This window comes from Misgurnus anguillicaudatus, chromosome 22 (genome assembly GCF_027580225.2).
Source record: "Misgurnus anguillicaudatus chromosome 22, ASM2758022v2, whole genome shotgun sequence".
NCBI classification, from domain to species: domain Eukaryota; kingdom Metazoa; phylum Chordata; class Actinopteri; order Cypriniformes; family Cobitidae; genus Misgurnus; species Misgurnus anguillicaudatus.
Window position 1 is genome coordinate 28097161 of NC_073358.2, and position 22240 is coordinate 28119400.

The 22240-nt window shown below is 37.0% G+C and overlaps 1 protein-coding gene across 4 annotated transcripts in view; it reads left to right on the forward strand.

The window, feature by feature from the left end:
* Positions 1-22240, forward strand: part of lrch2 (leucine-rich repeats and calponin homology (CH) domain containing 2) — a 104389-nt gene that overhangs the window by 75787 nt on the left and 6362 nt on the right. For 2 of the 4 annotated variants that reach the window (XM_055199743.2, XM_055199745.2), the window contains 5 exons: positions 5153-5201; positions 8473-8511; positions 8633-8767; positions 15554-15607; positions 16691-16754. In XM_055199743.2, the coding sequence (XP_055055718.2) occupies positions 5153-5201; positions 8473-8511; positions 8633-8767; positions 15554-15607; positions 16691-16754 (341 nt within the window). The remainder of the gene's footprint in view (positions 1-5152; positions 5202-8472; positions 8512-8632; positions 8768-15553; positions 15608-16690; positions 16755-22240) is intronic. The other 2 variants (XM_055199744.2, XM_055199747.2) reach the window with 1 other exon arrangement.

A 22240-nucleotide genomic window follows, 5' to 3' on the forward strand; every position in this document is an offset into this window, starting at 1 on the left:
CTACATGCAGTCCTGTCTCTATTTTCCAGGCGTACCTTGTTTTGTTTACTGTTGGTTACTAGGTTACAAATACCACCGTCATTCGCTCAAACAACTCGACGGAAACGCACCTAATTTGCATTTCTTTGCGAATTTTGAAAATATTTGCTTCACGTTTGGATGGAAACCCAGCTACTGACTTAGATGTAAAGGGACCCGCAGTGTATGTAGATAAAAATGGCTCATTCTAAGGTAATAAAAACAATATAGTCAAGATGTAATATTAGTTTCAGGTGCATGTGAACTTTCAGGTCCAAATACCTATTTATTATCCTGTGTTGAAAAGGCTCCTTTTTAGCATACCTGTCAACATTTGGGGGTTGTGGCAGTGTTGCAAAGAGTGACAGTCTGCATTCCTTTTTATAGCACTAAAATTATATATTTATAATAAGTATAATAATTATATAATTATAATAAGTATAGTAATTATATAATAATTATAATAATAATATAATTACAATAAGTAAATCAATAATTAAGAACATAAGTATTAATTATTTGAGGAAAACCATTCTATATTTTCAGCAACCTCCTAATACTGTACCTTGTCATATGTTTCACTGTAGGAAACCCCAGCGAACTACAGCAAGACGGACAATTTACTATAGCCTAACTCGTATCAGTCCATAATACGTATTATGTATTACACTTTTATAAAAAAAAAAACATGTAAACACTTGTAATTCTCATTAAGTATCAACATTCATAGCTAAATAGCGATTAGTCTGCCTCCAGTTGCCAACTCTCAAAATAATGTTACAATAATGATCTAACACAACCAGAAACAACTGTTCAGTCTTACTTGTGAAAGTTAATTCCCGAGACTCTTTTTGAGGTGTGTGAAGGTTTGTACACTTCTAAACTGCACACAACAGAGCCAACAAATGAGATTAACAAAAGCCACCACTAATATGGCAGCGCTGTTAACCCTGCCGCAAACGGACGGTCTAGTTATTCAACTTCCTCTGTCTACCTGCGATGATATCAACGGCGCAACCGAGTTGTAGGTTGCCAGGTTGCTGTAAAAATGGGTTAAAAATTGAATGATGTGTCTATTGTGTGAGTAGGATTCGTTTCCTACAAGATCTGGCAACTGGAAAACCTTAGAATTATATATTTATGTGATTATTCATATAACGAGAGAGGCCTGTTTAATTTACGGGAGACTCCCGGGAAAAACGGGAGTATTGACAGGTATGCTTTTTAGGTGTGCGGGAAAAGTGCTGTTTTTGTGTGTCTCTTTAAATACAAATGCGCTGCTAAGTGACATCCGTTTGTGAAGAAAATGCCAACAGCTTTCCCCTGTGACTGTGGGGGTTTTAGAGGGATTTAAAAAAAGAGTGGGAAGATTTTGTAACTATAGCAACTACTTCTCCAATGTGTAAACTCTGCGAGGAGAGATGGTTGAGTTTTTGTCTGTCTATATGGTTTTGTGATGTTTTTTTATGATGTGCTGTTTTATGATGTGTTTTGCATTCTTTTTATGTATTTATTGTTGTATGGTTGTACAGCACTTTGGTACATTGTCCTGTTGTTGAAATGGTGCTTTATAAATAAACTACTACTACTACACACACAGGTGACTCACAGTTATGTGTAAAGTCCAATATTAAATATGTTCTCAGTTTGTCACACCACAGAAAAATGTGATATTAACAACCCGGACAAATTTGAATGATTTAAAAAAAACACCAAATTAAAAATATGTTATGAAAATCTTATAAAAACATGCAAGATTCTCTGCTCTCAAATGCCAGGGGTGTGTCCGCTGTCGGCACTAAAACAACGGTCACTCACGGGAAAGCTGCCATCTCTCTCAAATTTTAAATACCGCTTCAACCAGTGCATCGTTTTAGCCCAGCACAAATACTCCTGAACACAGAAAGTTGGGGAAAATGTTTAACAGTGTAACTCCTCAATTCAGTAATATACAGTTTACAGTCTTTGTAATGTGTTTCAGCAATACATTCCTTACATTTAAAATGGTTATAAGTTTTATAAGTCAGTTCTCTGAAATGACTTTACACAACATATAAAAGTGATATTCCCATATTAGGTGACTTCTAAATTATTTCAAAATTCAGGCACATTTTTACAATCTGTGTGTAAAGTTTACCACACTGGACAACAAGACAGTGTGTGTACACTTTCGTTTTCTATACACCTGTAAATGTACTGTACTTTTAAAAGTAATGCATTACAATATTAAGTTACTCCCCAAAAAAGTAACTAATTGCGTTACTAAGTTACTTTTCATGGAAAGTAATGCTTACGTTACTTTTAAGTTACTTTTGCGTTACTTTTTCTTACTTGGCCTGGGTTTGATCTCTTTCAGGCCTTGCAGGTGTTTTTATGATCGCAAAAATGTCAAGCTCTGGCCTGCCATCTTCGTTTCTGACTCAAACAGTTGAATTTAAAAAAGTCTACTGAACCGCTTTATACATTTTCCTGCATCTTTTTTAAAGGCGGAGTGCACAATGTTTGAAAAACGCTTTGGAAAAGGGAGGCGGGCCGACTAACAAAACACACTTGTAGCCAATCAGCAGTAAGGGGCGTGCCTACTAACCAATATCCTTGCTGGGGTTGCGTATGTGTGGGGCGGGTCTATCAAAAGAAGGTCCAGATTCTATTGGGATAGGGGCTTGTTTGTTTAGGTGATTTCAAATATCAACATTGGCTTTCAAACATTATGCACTCCGCCTTGTACAATTTCCCCGCCATTGACGAGTTATCTCGTCAATTAAACTGTGTTCCTGATGAATTTTTATGTTTATCTGCAATACCGCGATTATCCACTAAATGGCTAAAGAATGTTACTCATTTTAAACTCTTTGTATGTTTTGATAATTATTCTGAATCTGAGGGCTATTTCATAAAACTCGCTTGGAAAAGCGAGGATTAAAGTTACAAACCTGAATTGAATTAACCTAACAAATGAGGCGAGGCTAAAGCCGTTAAAGAGAAAGCGGTAATATGTGATAAAAATGTAGAAAGAATTTACTAATGACTGAAAATTATAATACTGCTGCAATAAACAAACCCATAAAATAGCTGTAAAAAGTCCTTATCGATTAAATCCTTTCATGCAGCAACTAAGTTAAAATATATTGTCATATTCTAAAACGATCACATGAAAGCCAAAAACAACGTCAGAAATGATAGTCTAGTGGTCAGCTCTCAACAGCGTATTTACCGATCTGGGTTCAATCCCCGACCCTGTCAATGCTCGTGTGGCTCTATTTTGCTTCTACTTTTTCTGTATTTTTTATATACTGTACTTTTTAAATATTACTTAGATCTTAACTTTTAAAAGACAATATGTAGGTTACTAAGTAACCTATATAACAAATATTTAGCAGATGACTGATTTTAATACATTTATTTAACTTTAAATGTAACTTAAATAACAGCATGAGGCTGTTATTTTATAGTTTTAAATAAAAAGACTTGTGAATGTTTAATGTTCATTTAACTTTGAACAAACGGTTGCCAGTAAATAACATACATTTAAATCTACAGTAAGTTACTGGCAAACAGCTGACAGTGATACTGTCATTTCTACAGAATCTTTTTAACAGTGTAGTGTTAGATGTTGATAGATAAACAGAGTTTCATGAATGGTTTCAGGGTGAGGAGGATCAGTTGAAGAGATGCCTGAGGTATAAGCACATTATACTGTAAGTCTACAGTACAAGCCTACTTGTGTGGTGAACAATTATTGTCTGCTGGACACTAACAATCTTCTCTGTGATCACAGGCAAAAAAAATAGTTTTAACTTATTACAACACAATGCCCAGAGGCATACCATCACATAATTATAGTGTGTTCCTTTAGACATGCAGACACCATAAAGAATTTTTTACATTTCAAGAAAAATTTAACAACTAGAGAAAGATACACATACTGTAGATCTTTAAAATAATGTGCATTTTTATGCACACCAAGCATAAAAAATTCAATGACTGTGCTTGACTTGTGTGTGTTGTATATTTAAATAAAAACTCATTTCTGTATGACCGACAATCTGAATAAAAAAATATACATATATTTCATCAATACATTGCAATTATATGGATTTAGATACATCTTAAATTTAGATACAAATTTTACTGCTGTGGCTATTATCCTTATATTGGGGTAGTTAAAGGAACAGTATGTAAGATTGTGGCTAAAACTGGTACTGCAGTCACAAAACTGGTGGCCAATACACAACATGACAACATAAACATCAGTTGAGGGCTGCAACACTACTTTTAAATGACAATATTCTGGCCAGACCACTGTTGTCAGTTATATAAGTATTTGAAATGAAAATGATTTCTTAATGTCTAGTGACATATCAGGGCCATTTAATGATTAATTGATATAAATTTCTTACATACTGTTCCTTTAAGATTATCAATTATATTCAACATTTGATAGGCCTATAACATACCATATTATGAAACACATGTCTATATTGTATTAATTATTATTATAACAGAATTGATCAAATTTAATATATAAGTTGATTTTCTTTAATTACTAGATTGCTGTAATATCATTGCATTTACAGTTTAGTGTTAGTGGAAGTCTAGTTAAGCAACAGCTGAAGCTTAGCCTGACAGTTAGCGTGCCCCGGACCAGGCTAGTTTCCAAGCATACGTTTCCATAGTAACTGGGGTTGAACTAGTTCAAGTTTGTTTTGTGATACGAAATCCACCGGCAATAAGCCAGACTTAACAAAATAAGCCTGGCTTATTTTGAAATCTGCCCTATGATCTCTAACAAAATTCCTTTACAAAAATCAGCTTTTTCCTAAAAATATGTATTTTTAAAGACAAATACCCATATTTAAGAGTTTATAAGCAGAGAAAAAATATAGATAGTATGAAACTTTTCTTTCCGTTTTGTTTGTTTGTTTAGTGTTTGTTTGAAAGCAGAGGGTCTGTTCTTTCATTTGATATATTTGTATGTTTATATTTTTTAGAAGAAAACACATGTAACGCTGATTGTACTGTTTGTTTACTTAAATAAAATATATTGAATGCTATTAGAGGGATGTATGTGTGCCAAATGCGTGTTTGGGTGCTTTTGTAACACAATCTTTTGTTTTTCTTTTGTTGATTTTAGTGCATCATTAGATGAGGGAACCAGCTCTGCATCTGCTCTCAGTGGACAGGTACAAACGCACACACGCATGTTCAAAAGTGGTATAGATTGCTCTATATGGTTTAAACAATGGTATATCCACTGAATGGTATAAAAGAACAGCCACAGGACCTTTTTCGTAATACCTGCATTGTTTCATAGCCCTCACCTGCGATCAGGCATGCAGCCACACTCCATTTCTTTTGAAAAACCTTTGCCGCCTGCATCTTCATTGTAAACGCTTTAATAGCGTGAGATTGTAATCTTGGTGAAGCAGAAAAGAAAAACATGTACTAGCGTTGTTTGGATATGGGTAGGGATGTTGATTTCCGTTAATTTACCAGATCGACAACCGCAGCTTGTTAACAGAACATTAACGGTTAACTGATAAGATTTTAATATTAAATTGCCATTAAGTATAAATACAGTTGACGGTTGTCTGTGACCCGGTAAAACAATACAAACATTTTATTAATTTGAACAGGCAAACAGCAGCAACCGATCAACAACAGGAATTATTTACACGTTATCAAATTTTCACGCAATGTTACAGAGCACACAATCAGTCCAGAGGATTGATACAGTATCCAAAGAGGGCGAATTGTCTCTTTTTCATCAACCTCAGAGGCTATTTCTAAAGCAGGACACATTTCAAAAAGTTTTGCTTTTGCGCCTTTTTTCTCTGTGCAAAAAGAGAGATGTTTATGGTCAGGATCTAGGGCAGGGACGATCTGCAAATATCTGGCCACTAATATGTGCGGATGCGTGCAAGATGGAGACGGACCGCATCCATCTGAAGCGCAGCTTCCAAACCACACTCAAGCTAATGACACATACTAATAATTTCTCATACAAATTGTTACTTTTATCAGATCTGCAGGCCAGCACTGATTTGCGTCATTTACAAGACATTTGCAAATTAATGATAGAAAATTGGTGAAATGTCTGTAAGCTTGTGTTGACACTGTGCGTTAACAAATATACAGTATTGTGCAAAAGTCTTAGGCCACCATGCTACCATTAGATTTGTTGTTTTGCAATTGTATAGGGATCATATATAATTATCTTTATAAGAATACAACCAGAAAATACAGGAAATGTGTATGTAGTATTAAAAACAGTATAAAAGCTGAAGTGTCAAGTAAGTTAAACTCCTTTTCCACTTGAGCAATGGCAGGCAGCTGCAGGATCTCTTAAACCTAAATAAAATTAAATCATAATTTCTAATTCTAATCGAATGACTTCAGCACTTCATTCTCCTCAAAAAAGCTCAAGATGTGTTTAGTTCCAAGAGAGGTCACACTAAATACTGACTGATGCCTGAAGAAGACATTTAGTTCTGAAAATATTTTTGTTTTTAATTTTGTGTACATATTTCCTGTATTTTCTGTTTGCATCTCAAAAGAGTGAAAATAAATATGGATGGACATTAAAACTTTGCTAAAACAACAAAGCTGGCGATGGTGGGCTAAGACTTTTGCACGGTACTGTACATATTTTTTAACTGATACTAGTAATAATATAATATGAGCATCCCTAGATGTAGGACTTTTTAACCAAAGAGTGTTACACCTTTGGGAACTTGGGGAAAGAATTGCATCTTACCCTTAATGATCAAAACCACACTTAAATTGTCTCTGTTTATTTCATGCATTCTGACTTATTAACACAGTTATAGAGTTGTTTCCTCGTACAAAACAAATGCAAAGTGTCAAAAAAGCAGTTGGACGTGTTACAGAGTATTTCTCTGGCGAATGCACTTCGCCAGGGTTCGTACAAGTTTCTGAAAGTTTTTTTTCCGAATACGGGTCCAGCTGACGTTTCAGGTGTAAGCTAAACGTATCACTTCTTTTTATGGAGACTTCTCCCGGAAAACCCCGCCCACACATCAATCAGTGGGAGAGCGAGATGCTAAGAGGCTGTTTACACTTGGCATTAACATGTGTTTTCGTCGATCGGATCACAAGTGGACGACGTTAATGCCAAGTGTAAACGGTGTTCAAAACGTTTTGAGCTCGTCCACTTTCGACCACTTTCAACCACATCCAGAGGTGGTCGAAACCACTTTCGATCGGATCGCTTTGGAGTTGCGGAACGCACATGTGGTTGAATGCGTTCGAACCGCATTCTCTCCGCCCATTTATCTAATCTGAGGTATTAAACACAAGTTTTACGTCTTTTTTGACTTCTGGCGTGAACGTTCGGTGAACAGCGCTATTTTTAGCCTTTCATTGATAAAACTAAGCGGCTGATCTCTGTAGTTTTGTTTTGAAAGCGTGTGAAAGTTGCGCGATCCTATTTCATCAATTGCGCTGAAAATTCAAAGAAAGCTCTTACATACTCATGTACAAAACACTGTGCAGCATGTTTACTTGCTAAACAAGCAGTGGACACTGACAGTATATTAGATCGCGTCCATATAAACTCATAATTACTCCCGCTCGGGTTTGAATGACAGCAGAGAGACTCCCCCACCGTCTCACAGACCACCCCCTCATAGTTTTCAGCACAGAAGCGGTCGAAAGTGGACAAAAGAGACGGATTTAAATACCAGGTGTAAACGTAATGTGTCTCTCTCGTCCACTTGTGATCCGATCGATGAAAACACATCTTAATACCAAGTGTAAACAGCCCCTAAGTTACAGGCATCACTTCACGCAACAGCTTTGTTTTATATCAAGACTCAACAATGGCACGAAAGAAAAAGTGCGTTTTTGGATGTAGGGAGAAGAAAGCCAGCATTATGGAATCAATGGATATAGTTTGTTTATCCGGGATAGCAGGGGAGTTTTACGGATGTGTTTGTTTAACGCTAGATTTCATTGAAAAGTCCCAACCGGGTCATGAGTTGCATGTAGTGAGTAAAGGCCGGGGTATACCTTTTTTCCGCTTCCGGCTCGGCCGCGCACGCGCACGGTTGCAACTTTTTAAATGCGATATCTTTGCCAGACCACTGTTGTCAGTGATATAAGTAATTGAAATGATTTCTTAATGTCTAGTGACATATCAGGGTAATTTTATGATTAATTGATATACATTTCTTACATACTGTTCCTTTAAAAGTACTTCAGTCTGTGTGCATTGGATTTATTTAATGCAGAAGTTCCACAATTTGAGTTGAATTGCTAAAATAAATACACTTTTTCATGACATTTTAACTTATAGAGATGCACTTGTACTGTATATGTAAACAGCCATTGAACATTTTCTCTTTTTGTCAGTGGCATCCGGTTTTCGATTTGCGCCGTCATTTTTATATTTTGTAATTTCTGTTTTATTTTTGTCTTTTTTCATTTCCGAAGGAGACTGATCTGACTGATGAAGATGCAGCTTTTTTTGAGGTCACTCTTCATCACATTTCTCCTCATCATCATTCATTTCACTATTCCTGCCTCATCGTACCAGTTCAGAAACATTTAACACACACACATATTGACTCTAATGTTGTGATTTGCTCCTCAGCCTACCTCCTCTTGCTCATTTGATGGAAGTTTAAAATCAGACGACTCTGAACCAAGATGGCCAGAGGTTCCTCCTGTGCTCAACCAGAATGAGGACCGCAGAAGAAACAAATATCTGAGAAAGGACTACCTGAAGGTAACCACCCCAACACAAACTTGCAATGTCATTCTCACCTCTTTTCAAAAACACACGCAGAGAGTCACGCATACAGAGGATCATTTCCCACAAAGATTTTGTTACTACAATAGAAACAGATTCAGATGAGTTCACCTCCTACACCTGCACTGTAATTACATCTACTTTTAAACACATTAAGAGCAGGATTTTTTGGCAGGTGTTTTTACTTGCCCATTTAATAAAAAATTATAATAAAAAGTATTGTCCTCAGTGGAATAGCAGTGTTCAGTATTGCGTGCCACTGTGGTCATTATAAATCACACAGTATTTAGAAATAATAATTATATAAAAAAATATTCCTTGTAGTCTTCTGTGGTCCTTATCTGTAACTCTGCAATTCAGGATCCATCAAACAAATTCTTGTTAAGATGTTTTTTTTAGATGAGACGATTTATGGCAAGATTAGCATCACTTTACGTCATGCGCATGGATCATACAAATCTCAGCTTGCGGTCTCGCACACATTGCAGGATGGATTTGTTGGAATGCAGAAAGCCATGAACACAAACCACACCTGTGTCTGATTGTAAGTGATGAAATTCTTATCAAAGACACACAAATCGTTTACTAAAGAAAACATCTGTCACCCATAGTTAATCTTTCAACGCGGTGAAAAATTTACTACCAGATGTTTAATCCACAAGCCACAGGCCTGCATGATAGTGGGGTAAAACGTTTTCCTGTGATGTATATTGCGATATAAGAAATACACTCACCGGCCACTTTATTAGGTACACCTGTTCAACTGCGCGTTAATACAAATTTCTAATCAGCCAATCACATGGCAGCGACTCAATGCATTTAGGCATGTAGACATGGTCAAGACGATCTTACACTTGGTCAGATGCAATGAAACAGTCAAAGAATAGACCAAATAGCAGTACGTTTTAGTATTAGCATAATTGTGAATAAAAGAAGGTTTGGTAGTGTGTTTTTTGTAAATTCACGTACACACCCAGACACACCTTTTGAAGAACCTATCCAAACCTGCATTTACACACACATATACACACAAACATTTTGATAGCAGATTAAATTACGTTTGTCTTTGTGATGAATGTGTTAGCCAGAAAGATGATGAGGTTTTTTCGTCTGTAAGGAGTTTGGCTATTGTCTGATTCACAGATTTTATCTTATGCAAATCGTTGCACATTTCTGACAACAGCAGACATGCAGAAATGTGTGCACAGATCCTGAGCTGATTCTGTGCTGATGCCCCCTTCTGCAAATATGTCCCAAAAAAGGTCTTAAGTTAAAACAGCAATTTTTAAATTTATGTGGTCATGGCATTCATTTGAAATATGAAAAGTCATAATGTCTGTGACACATAGCTTAGATTCAGATGGAGGTTCTTAGTAGAAAAGAGAATCATATGTGTCCTTGTCGTATTTGAGTAAATTATTTGAAGGGGATTTCCTGTGTTTTTTCCAGGATTTTGACATAAATGAAGATGTTATCTAAGTGGTGTTCTGGAGAAACAGCATTACAGATGAATGTAGCTGATACGTAGTTCTGATAGTATTAAAGTTATTTTCACATTCTGGTTGAACCAGATGCACATTTGGTTTGAAGCAGATGCTCGGAATACAGCTCTCCCTTGATATTATACTTAGAAAACATGTTTTGTCCTTAAAGGGGTCATGTGATGTTGCTTTAGATGTACAATATTTCATAGTTTTATTTTAGGTTAAGATGCCCTAAAATATTTATATTTGCAGGTTAAGTACCAAAAACCATCTCTGTATATTTTTTACAGCTGCTCTTTTATAAGTGAAATACACAGTTGAAATAACGTTAGAACACTAAATGTTAGCTTCTGTGTACCAAATGTTAGGTTAGTAAACCAAGAGACACAGAGACTAAAACCCTGTTCGGACGGGATTAGTTTTACAGTGGTAGATGGCGTAATGTTATTTTACCACAAGACGTCTGTAATACTAATGGTAAATTCGGACGGGATTAGAAATCTCAGTAAAACATTCAGAAGTGGGAGGGGTAACTCTTTTGCGCAGCGCGTCACCTCTCGTCTTCATGTGCACATTACTTTGCTTCCTGATATCAGATGTGCAAACAACATGACACAGACGAGGAAAACGTGAAAACGCTGTGTTTCATTTCAGTTTGGGGAGAACGTCAATTTCATAAACAGTTCCTGTGTCGTGATAATCAGGAACTGACTTGCCACTGACTTGTTTTTCCGCCTAGAACGCAAGTAAATGCTTCTTTAAGCGCTTTTATATTTAAAAGAAACCCGCAAATTAAAAGGAAATGACGCAATTTACGTGTATTTTACAGCTGGTCTATTCGCACTGGATTAGTATTACCTGAGGTAATTTCTCCTGACCTTTTTACAGAAGGTAAAAGTCGCTGTAATCTTTACTGACATTGTCCGTAATGATTACTGACATTCGGACTGGACTAAAATCACTGAGAAGCTCTGATAAAACTTGCTTTACCCCACCTCCATATGTAAAACTAATCCCGTCCGTATAGTACTTAAGAGAACTCAACCTCACCGTGTTTAGCTCAATAAAAACAGAGACCAACAGGGTCGGTGTCTGTAACTTAGGAAAAAAACAATCAGGTTTTTATATTGTATTTAAACTTTTGGCTACCAATGACTGTAACGTTACAAAACAACATGTAGGCATTAAATTAGCAACACGTACGCATTGCATAACCTTTTACAATATATAATTTTAGTTTTTTATGGCTCCATAATGTGACTTAAAATTATGGCTGCACTGTGAAATGTTTTTTTATGGGTTGTGGATTGGAGGTCAGACCCAACAAAGTAGGGACTGCAACTACTTTGATAGTAGATTCCTTGAGAAACCGGCATTGAAATGTGCCACATTGACGAAGCAATCACTTGTGAAATGTTTAGAACAGACGGCTAAGGTCGAACTAAATTGTTGTGGAATTTCCAAATAAATGAACATTAAAGAGCACCTATTTCTTTGCTAAAAAACAACTTTATTTTGTGTATTTGGTATAATACAATGTGTTCAGGTGGTTTAAGGTTAAAAAACACATTATTTTACCGAACATTTTTGTAGCTCCAAATATCCTGCCTTTCTCAAACGCAGTGATTTTGTTCAAAACTCATCGATCTGAAAAGCGCTTTGTCCCTGATTGGCCAGCTACTCTGTACGTTGTGATTGGCCTGAATAGCTTTGATGTCAGCCGGAAATGTGATGCTCCTTACCATGTTTGAAAGATTCGCTCACAATGCAATGCTAACAGGCTGTGAGTCAAAGTGGGAGGAATTATAATCATGTCGGTCTTGTGCACGTCAACAGGCCCAGGAAGTAAACTGTTGCCTACAATCTGTGTGTTTGTTGTAGTCCAAGAAAAGAGATTTGCATTGGAAACAATAACTTGCGTCATTGTTTACTTTGGGGTTTGTACCTTTTGCGTATTGTTAACATTTATTAATAAACACTTACACAGAAAAGGAAATGTAAAATCATGAACTGAACCATAGATGCTCTTTAACCATTAGTCTTTTACAGTGAGGAAAATAAGTATTTGAACACCTGTCTATCAGCTAGAATTCTGACCCTCAAAGACCTGTTAGTCTGCTTTTGAAATGTCCACCTCCACTCCATTTATTATCCTAAATTAGATGCACCTGTTTGAGGGTGGTTAGCTTTATAAAGACACCTGTCCACCCCATACAATCAGTAAGAATCCAACTACCAACATGGCCAAGACCAAAGAGCTGTCCAAAGACACTAGTCAAAATTGTACACCTCTACAAGGCTGGAAAGGGCTACAGGGAAATTGCCAAGCAGCTTGGTGAAAAAGGTCTACTGTTGGAGCAATCATTAGAAAATGGAAGAAGCTAAACATGGCCGTCAATCTCCCTCGGACTGGGGCTCCATGCAAGATCTCACCTCGTGGGGTCTCAATAATCCTAAGAAAGGTGAGAAATCACCCCAGAACTACACTTGAGGAGCTGGTCAATGACTTGAAAAGAGCTGGGACCACCGTTTCCAAGGTTACTGTTGGTAATACACTAAGACGTCATGGTTTAAAATCACGCATGGCACGATAGGTTCCCCTGCTTAAACCAGCACATGTCCAGGCCCGTCTTAAGTTTGCCAATGACCATTTGGATGATTCAGAGGAGTCATGGGAGAAAGTCATGTGGTCAGATGAGACCAAAATAGAACTTTTTGGTCATAATTCCACTAAACATGTTTGGTGGAAGAAGAATGATGAGTACCATCCCAAGAACATCATCTCTACTGTGAAGCATGGGAGTGGTAGCATCATGCTTTGGGGATGTTTTTCTGCTCATGGGACAGAGCGACTGCACTGTATTAAGGAGAGGATGACCGGGGCCATGTATTGCGAGATTTTGGGGAACAACCTCCTTCCCTCAGTAAGAGCATTGAAGATGGGTCGAGGCTGGGTCTTCCAACATGACAATGACCAGAAGCACACAGCCAGGATAACCAAGGAGTGGCTCTGTAAGAAGCATTTCAAGGTTATGGCGTGGCCTAGCCAGTCTCCAGACCTAAACCCAATAGAGAATCTTTGAAGGGGGCTCAAACTCTGTGTTTCTCAGCGACAGGCCAGAAACCTGACTGTTCTGGAGAAGATCTGTGTGGAGGAGTGTGCAAACCTGGTGAAAAACTACAGGAAACGTTTGACCTCTGTAACTGCAAACACAAAGGCTACTGTATCAAATATTAACATTGATTTTCTCAGCTTCTCAAATACTTATTTGCAGCTGTATCATACAAATAAATTGTTAAAAAATCATACATTGTGATTTCTGGATTTTTTTTAGATTATGTCTCTCACAGTGGACATGCACCTACGATGACAACTTCAGACCCATCCATGATTTCTAAGTGGGAGAACTTGCAAAATAGCAGGGTGTTCAAATACTTATTTTCCTCACTGTATATGTACCTTGGGGGTTTGTTTGTCTAAAAGGGGCAGGTGGGGCAGTGGACGGTGACAGTGCTCAGGGTAGTGACTGAGTATTGACTGTTTTAAAACTTATATGGTACTTGCATAGCCCCTAGACCTCAGTTATCATGAAAAAAGCCATGCAGTTTCAGATTTGACAATATGGGACCTTTAAAGAACATTATTTGGTGTAATGCAATGTGTCCATTTTCTGAAACGCGCCGAATTATACAAAGCTCATCGTTCTGTGATGGAAATATTATACTCCTTACCATATTTGGAATATCAGCTCCTAAAGCCACTCCTGTTCCCTACAGACCCCAGTGCATTTTTGAGGGCATGAATTTGCATAGCGTTAACATGTACTAACAAACACTTACCACAAGAAATGTCAAATCACAAAAGGAAAATGTGTGCTTTTTAACATCTTTTTAGTTAGAAAAAAAATTCTTACATTTACTCTCCAAATCTTGCAGAACACTGGTAGACACACGTGCAAAGCTTCTGCATGTTTGCTTGTAGGTGTTAGGGTTCGTCAAAGAAAACACAATGGCACAAAAGACAACTCCCACTGACAGTTCTGTGAGGGATTCATGAATCTGTAAAAAAAACCAACTGTCAAGAATTTCAGTTTGTTTTGTTGTGTAATACCGTTCTCTATACACTTGCCTCCCTAATGAATGCCTCTGTTGTTTAAACCATTAATACTCTCACTGACATAAAGACAATATCTTTTGTAAGTAGCTTAGTTCCTATAATAAAATGTTTTTATTGTGTTTTCTGCGCATTGTAGAAACAAGTAGGCATATATTGCCTAAATAAACTTTACAATTCAGTATAGGTGTGCTTGTGTTTATAGTACAGGTGGGTTAGATGTTAAAGGTTAACTTAGGGTGTTTTCACATATAGTTCATTTTTAAAGAACCAAACCCAGTTCACTTAAAGTGAACCAGAAAAGAGACTAGCTGAATGTGACCTCAGTCCTTTTGGTGATCACAATATAGTGGAATCAAAAGAGGACCCAGTTTTTTTTTGGTCCTCTTCAGAACTGAAGTGATCTCAGACCCTTTCTTGTTCACATCACAACTTCATAAGAACTCAGACCCCAGCTTTCTGTGCAGCAGTTTATTTTGATTGAATGTCAAAACCACACGCGAAAAGGACCGGGACCTCATTGATTTCACATATCAAAAAGAAATCGAACCACAAAAGAACCCAAAAGCGAACCATACTCAGACCACCTCCAGAAGTGGTCTGAGTTCGGTTCGCTTTTGGGTCCTTTTAGGGGGTCTGAGATCACTTGGTTTGTTCACATATACATCCTGAACTGCTCTGAGAGCGTTTGGAGGGCTCAAACAAACTAGGTGTGAAAACACCCTTATTCTCTAAAATCTCAACTCTGGCAGTATATATTTATAATATAAAAAGTACTTTTTAACAGTTTGTACCGGGTTTTGTGTGGGATTTGTCTCAAAATAATTTAATCCAGTTCTGTGTTAAATTGCAGTATTTGTATATATACATATCAGATGATTGTAAAACAAATATGATTTTCCACACAGATTTTGCAAAGACATATTTTAGATTGCATTATTGGTGTTTCTTGGCAGATGTGCAACATGCGTAGCAGATGTGAGTTAAGAATTTGTTGAAATAGAGGTTAAGAGAGGTTTCCTTGTGATGTTGAGACATGACAAGGATATCAAAATGTGTTTTTTTATTTCTGCAGACCACCTTGATTTGTACAGAAAAAAAAACATGTTACTTTTGTGTAGTCACATGCTTAGATCTGATCCTGTGTTCTGTTTCCAATTTCAGTATAAGTGCCAAAGTGCCAGAAGAAACTCCAGTGGAAATGACAATGATTTTGAGGTGAGACTTTGTGTGTGTGTGTGTGTGTGTGTGTGTGTGTGTGTGTGTGTGTGTGTGTGTGTGTGTGTGTGTGTGTGTGTGTGTGTGTGTGTGTGTGCGTGCGTGCGTGCGTGCGTGTGTGCGTGTGTGCGTTAGACCTACATTATAAGTACAAGGTAGTGTAGAGTGTATTCAATTTTCATGTTGATCTCAGCTGTCCCCATAATTCAGCTGTCTTAGTAGACTGGAGCTGCATCCCAATTCCCCTACTTATATTATGCCCTAATAAGTATTAGTAAAAACTGTTTTTTGTTTTCCGGACATACTAACGCAAAATGGAAGTGACGACTGTTGCCTGGAAGACGCAGTGATTCTTAAGAAATTCAAACATCAGAAAACAACAATTTGCCTTCAAGCATTTCTTCATTTATTATTTGTCATGTAATGTTTACGCTATAGTTTAATTTATTGATTCAGTGATGTATCATTTATTTAATTAGTTAATTCTGGATAGCGAAACTAAACTCCGCCCTCTCGTGTTGAGTTGTGGTTAATATGAGATGTTTGAGTGTCTATGGATTTACACTTTAAAAGGGACATACCATGAAAATCTTTTTCCATGTTTAAGTGCTATAATTAGGTACCCAGTGTTTTATCATCCTATAAAATGTGAAAAAGTTCAACCCAGTAACTTAGTTTTGATAAACCATTCTCCACAAGCATGTGAAAAAATAGCTCATTGAAATTTGGCTCCCCTTGCAAATTTTCACCTAAAACATCTATGAATTTTATGGATACTCATTTCAACATACTATGATTTGGGACATGCTAATTTTTTTTTAAATATTATTTAGGATGGGATTGTGATGCAGGGATTTTTAATATTATTAAAAATGTAAAAAAGCTGAATGTTTTCTGTGAATGTAATGTTTAGGGATAGGGTTAGGTGATAGAAAGTATTATTAGGTCAATATAAAGTCCATTACACATATGGAAAAGCTCACATAATGATAGCTGCATCAGTGCGTGTGGGGCTCAGACCATGATATTTCAGTCACGATTACATATATACAATTTTGATAATATTTGTCTGTGTTGTTACAGGAGGGAATGCGTTCTAATGATTTCACCACAACCCTCACAGTCTTTGGTCTAAAACCGAGAACAGGTAGATATCTCCTCTGTTGTGTCTTGTATCTTCATTACATATTTATGCAATCACACATTCAAGCATTGTTTCTAAACTCAACTACAAGGCTCCTTATTAAGGTGCGTTTTGGTCAGTTGGATTTGTGACCGCTTTTGTCCTTATTACTTTGAGTGAATTTTCGATGGTTTAGTTGTTAAACCATGAGAAATGATGGGTTTAATTTGACGCGCACTAATATTATGTCCGTGTAAGGGAAAAATAATACATCCATCAGTTGGCCTAATGGCAGAAACCATCTGGCATGGCGAAGGGTCTTTTCTGGGACTTATCAATGACGTTTAACGTTACGTAATTTAGGTTGTTTTATCTGACTCCAAAAGATAAAATCTCATTGTTCGTAATTGTGAAGTGTAGGTGTGACCTTTCTGTCTCCGCACAGTGGGGTGGTTGTCTTGGAAGTAGATGTGAATTTTTTGAAGAATATTTCAGATGTTGATTCAACAGGACTTAAATGTTTGTAGAAAATGGTTTCCTCTGGATTCAACCATTTGGAGGATGTTTACAGCTACCTTTTGTCAGGTTTGGCACCACCCTACAGTCCGAGTACTGCCGCTTGTGTTTTTAGTAAACAGGCTGCACAACATTTTGCAAATGTATATGTAAGGCAGTGTTTCCCACAGGATTTTGAGAGACTGTGATGTCATTGCATCGTTTTTGCGGTTGGTCTAGTGTTGGCACTTGAAAATCAGTTTTTCTACTCTCTGATCTGTTACTGTTATATTGTATTTTAACACGACTGAATGATATCTTCACTTATTATCTGTTCTGTTGTCAGACATGGAGTATAAAATGGTGACTAAACATGACCCAATCACAACTCATGTTTAATCCAAACAGCTGCTACTTTAACTAATGCTAAAATCATGATTTATAAGCATGACATCGTCTGACAAAATTACCATACATTTACTTTGAAGAGCGTATATATTAGATGAATTTGGCTATATTACGTGTTTGTCTCATGCAGTGCAGAGCCTTTATTGCTGATCCTCTTCTCATCAATGTCTTGTTGTGTTATGAGTGCTTTTTTATTTTAAATGTGAGTGATAGTTTTTTTTTTTGTAGATCGCATTTAGTGCAGACAATTCGGTGCCTATTCAAAAATATGAAAGAATAAGCTGTTTAAGCAATATCGCTCGAGTAGGAGTGTGATATAGCTCTATATCATCATGGCTGTGATTAGGCCAGAGGCACGAGGTCACAGGCCAAGTGCCGGAGACAATCACAGCCGTGATGATATAGAGCTATATCACAAGACTCCGAGAGCGATATTGCTTTTATACAACAGTTCGACGGCACACGTTTGAAAAACGAAAACTAGAAAACAACAACGGAGTTATTTTAAAAGCCTCTTTGTTTGAGAACTACTTCTTCCGCCATGGATTTGAGGGCGGCCAGAATGACAGGTAAAACTTTCGGCTGCTTTGAAGCTCATAACAACTCAATGGACGGATAGGCGTTTCTTTATATTACCGTTTCTTGGTCAAGTGTAGTTTTAAGATTAGTTCAGTCGAGAATGTATATGTATTATATTTAAATCTGCAGTCGATTACTAAAGATAGTGCCTGTTTGAACGTTTGCTTAGTGAGATTCGGTACGAATGAGAACCAAAGCATGAGCGGACGTCAGTGTTCACTCGCCCCGCTGACCACCGCCCTCTCTGGGCTACATCTCTGACAGGGATTCCTTGGCTCTCATGTTGGCCTTGTTTGTTTATGATCGTCAAAATGAGATCAAATCAGCAGTATTTGGTGTCATGATCAAACTATAACTTCATATTTAGTGTCTTTTGTGTTGTTATTGTTTTGGCACGAGGTAGAAGTTAATAAAACTGTATTTGTATAACGTTACTATTGCTTTCTCATTTATTCTTAACGTGATACGAGCACTCGATTATTATTATTAAACTTTGTTCTTGTCAGTACTATACAAAAGTTTTTTTATAACTGTCAGAGAGATGTTTTTGCATGCTGCTTATAAATATACCAGTGGCGATATCTCATAACATGTTTTAATAGTCACGTCACGATAAAGTAAATGATCAATGTCCACATTTAAAAGCTGTGGCGCTTACCTGCAGTTCCACAGTGTTTTTGCGTTCTGATAAGAAATATAGCTCCAGAAAAAAATGAGTGTCTATATTCCTCTTTCCAAGTGTTAAGCGTCCACACGATGTGACAAGACATTTCTCCCATTAACTTTAACGTAACATCCATTATTATTCTTTGACAGAATAATAACTTCCGATTGGGGATTCACAGACTGATTTATGAGCTAGTAAACTAATGAGACACACGGAGAGTGTTTACAAACAGCGCGTCTGTGTTTTTCCATTCAGAGATGAGCCTGCTTAGGACCTCCATTCACTAGGTGGCGGAATAATACGAAAGGTGAAGCGGTTACAGTGCCGTTATCAGCACAATATCGCATAGCTCTTAGCCAATCAGATTCGAGAACCAGAAAGAACTGTTGTATAATGCTGAATACACCTGAGTTACAACTACAGAAAGCGCTCGCATACCGCACCATAGGGTGGGAGAGAGAGAGCACACAAAGAACCGGTGTGTGTGTGTGTGTTTGAGAAAACACTGCTAACTTTTCATAAAGTCATGATAAACTTGATTAGCCATCTTCTCTGTCAGCAACATCTGACGGTTAACTTTTTCAAAAGTAAGGTGGCGTGCACACCAAAGCTTTTTACGATGGGTTCCAGTGTTAAGAGAGCGCTTTACTTCCTGGTTTGTTCAAAACAATCGCATCCTAATGAGGAAAGTGTGCCCGAGCTCGGATCGATCAAAGTACAGTTTGAATGCCTGCATCTGGGGGAGTAGGGAGGGGGGACAATTACGCTGGGGCATGGTTTGGTATGGTTTGGATAATGTGAATGCGCACTTAAGCACTCTGAAGCTTTGGGAAACTATAACAGTAATTTGTCACAGAGAACTTATTTTGAGACAGCACAATTCACAATCACTATTTTTTTTTAAACTAATGATAAATAGTTGCAAACCACATGTTCACATAGGAATTCAGAGGTTAAAAGGAGAATTCCATGGAAGACTAAAAAATAAAGATAATGGTTTTGGACAGAGTTTTGTTGTATTGTTTTTCATGTCATTGCAATTCATTGGAAAGCAAAAGGAAGGCTTGGACTTCCTGTCTCACAATACAATGAACATGTACCAAATGTATCAAACATTTGCTGTACAGCGTTATCAGTCTTTTCAGTGCTTCCCTTTATATAATCGAGTGAGTTTTTTTGTCACAGTTGTTTCTTGTGCTCTTAGACCCGTCAAAAGTGCTGCTGTAAGAAAAGCTAATAAATTCTGTTTAAATTAAATAAAAACTGTACTATTTTATGTTTTAAAAATTAATATTATGTCATCATTTTCTCACCGTTATGTTGTTCTAAACCTATATGAATTTCTTTTTTCTGATGAACACAAAAGAAGATATTTCGATGGATGATGGTAAGCACACAGCTGGTTGTACCCATTGACTTCCATAGTAGAAATAAAAAATAGATACTTCCATAATATTTTTTCTACTATGGAAGTCAATGTTTGCAATCATCTGTGTGCTTGCCATCATTTATTAAAATGTCTTATTTTGTGTTCATCAAAATAAAAAAACTCATACAGGTTCACATGCATCCGTTGCATCATAATGTCTGTTTATGGCAGCGGTTTTAAGAGGTGTGGATTTAACTTCATGCGGTGCTGCGAAGACCGATCGGCGGCTGACTTAGAGCATTGCATGCCGGTTAGTAATTTTGTCGGACATGAGCTGGCGCTGCAGGCATGTGACTGTGACGTATGGTTTTAAAGTAACGCGAGAGCATTTTGAGAGTAGCTGACTGTCTCAGCCCGCACAGCTCTATGTGATTGGTCGCCTCACTGATGACAAAGATCAATCCAACCTTCAGTTCCACTAATAAACATTATAAATCCATGTTTTTCTAACTGGTAAAATACGTTAATATGCATAAATATGTTATATTGTATCATGTATTCAAATAAAAATGAAAATACCAAACACTATCGGTATTTTAATAATGTAGGCTTGTTTCCCGTTATTTTCGGGCATACAGTATAAGCAGCAATTAAAACGGGGCTCAATGCAAATAATTTTTTATACTGGCCCGGTCGGTTTTCACTGGCCCCAATAAAACAAAGTCAGTGTCACATTTTTATAAAATAATAATTCAAAAGTCAAATATAATTGTATACATATACAACAGACATGTTCCAACGAAAAAAGGCTCCCAACTTTTTTGCTTTACCTGTAAACTGACAGCCAACTGTGCAAAATGTTGCATTGTTTCTTTACCCATGTTTCTGCTTCCAAGATGTTAAATAATATACATTGATGAAAAAATATTTTAGTGAGGGTGAAGCACTGGCCTGATCGGGCAAGTGAAGATACTTTTTACTGTCACTGGACAGTCCTTTATGTAGAGTCCTGTAAAATACTTAGTATAAAATGTTTCTGTTGCAACCTTTTATTAAAAGGTTTGTTTTTATTAAATACACAATCTAATTCACCTCATTTGTGATTAAAAAAAGGAAACACGGCGCACTTGTCACTAAGGCAAAAAGCAGGTGTCCGGCTTGATGGCTCCGTCTTCAGCTCCTCCCTCAACTGCAAGCGTAAAACCTCGCTGATTGGTCTGTGCAGCGCCGGATGATCTCGAACACACCTAATGTCTTACTAGGCAGACTAGATACTTTAAGGGCAGGTGTGTTGAGAGAAGTTTTAGCTACACTCTTAGAACGAATGTGTTAAAAACAACACATTAGTGTTGATTCTGGGACAACACACTACATGCGTTGTCCCAGAATCCACTCATCTCTGTGTTATTATTGAAACAACACATTTTGTGTTACTTTTAACGCAACTTGTGTTATATTTTAACACAAAATCAACAGAAAATGACACATAATCTAATAAAATTACTCATAATGCGTTAAAAGCTTAACGCACAAAGATGTGTAAAAAATTAACACATCCTTTCCATATATATATATATATATATATATATATATATATATATATACAATGAAAATGTTGTCTCTCCTGTTAGATGAAATTTTGGGAGAAATTGAGAAATATTTTCTTACTATAATGAAACGTCTGATTTATACCACTGCACTGTCATCGTGGTGAGATTTCAAACTGTTTCCAAGCAGGTCAGTTTTAAAGTGCCAGTAATGTATTTCCTGTCTGCCTGTACAGTATTATGAAATACACTCAAACTGAAAACTCTGTCATCATTTACACAACCTGACGTCATTCTGAAAGTGTCTTTTTTGACTGTTGATGACAATTGAACATTTTTGACCTTAAAAGTAAAGAGTAACTGATACTGTGAGTCACTGATATTCTGCCTGTATGATATAATTTTGTGTTTCACAGAATAAGGTCATATTCGGGTGATTGGGACA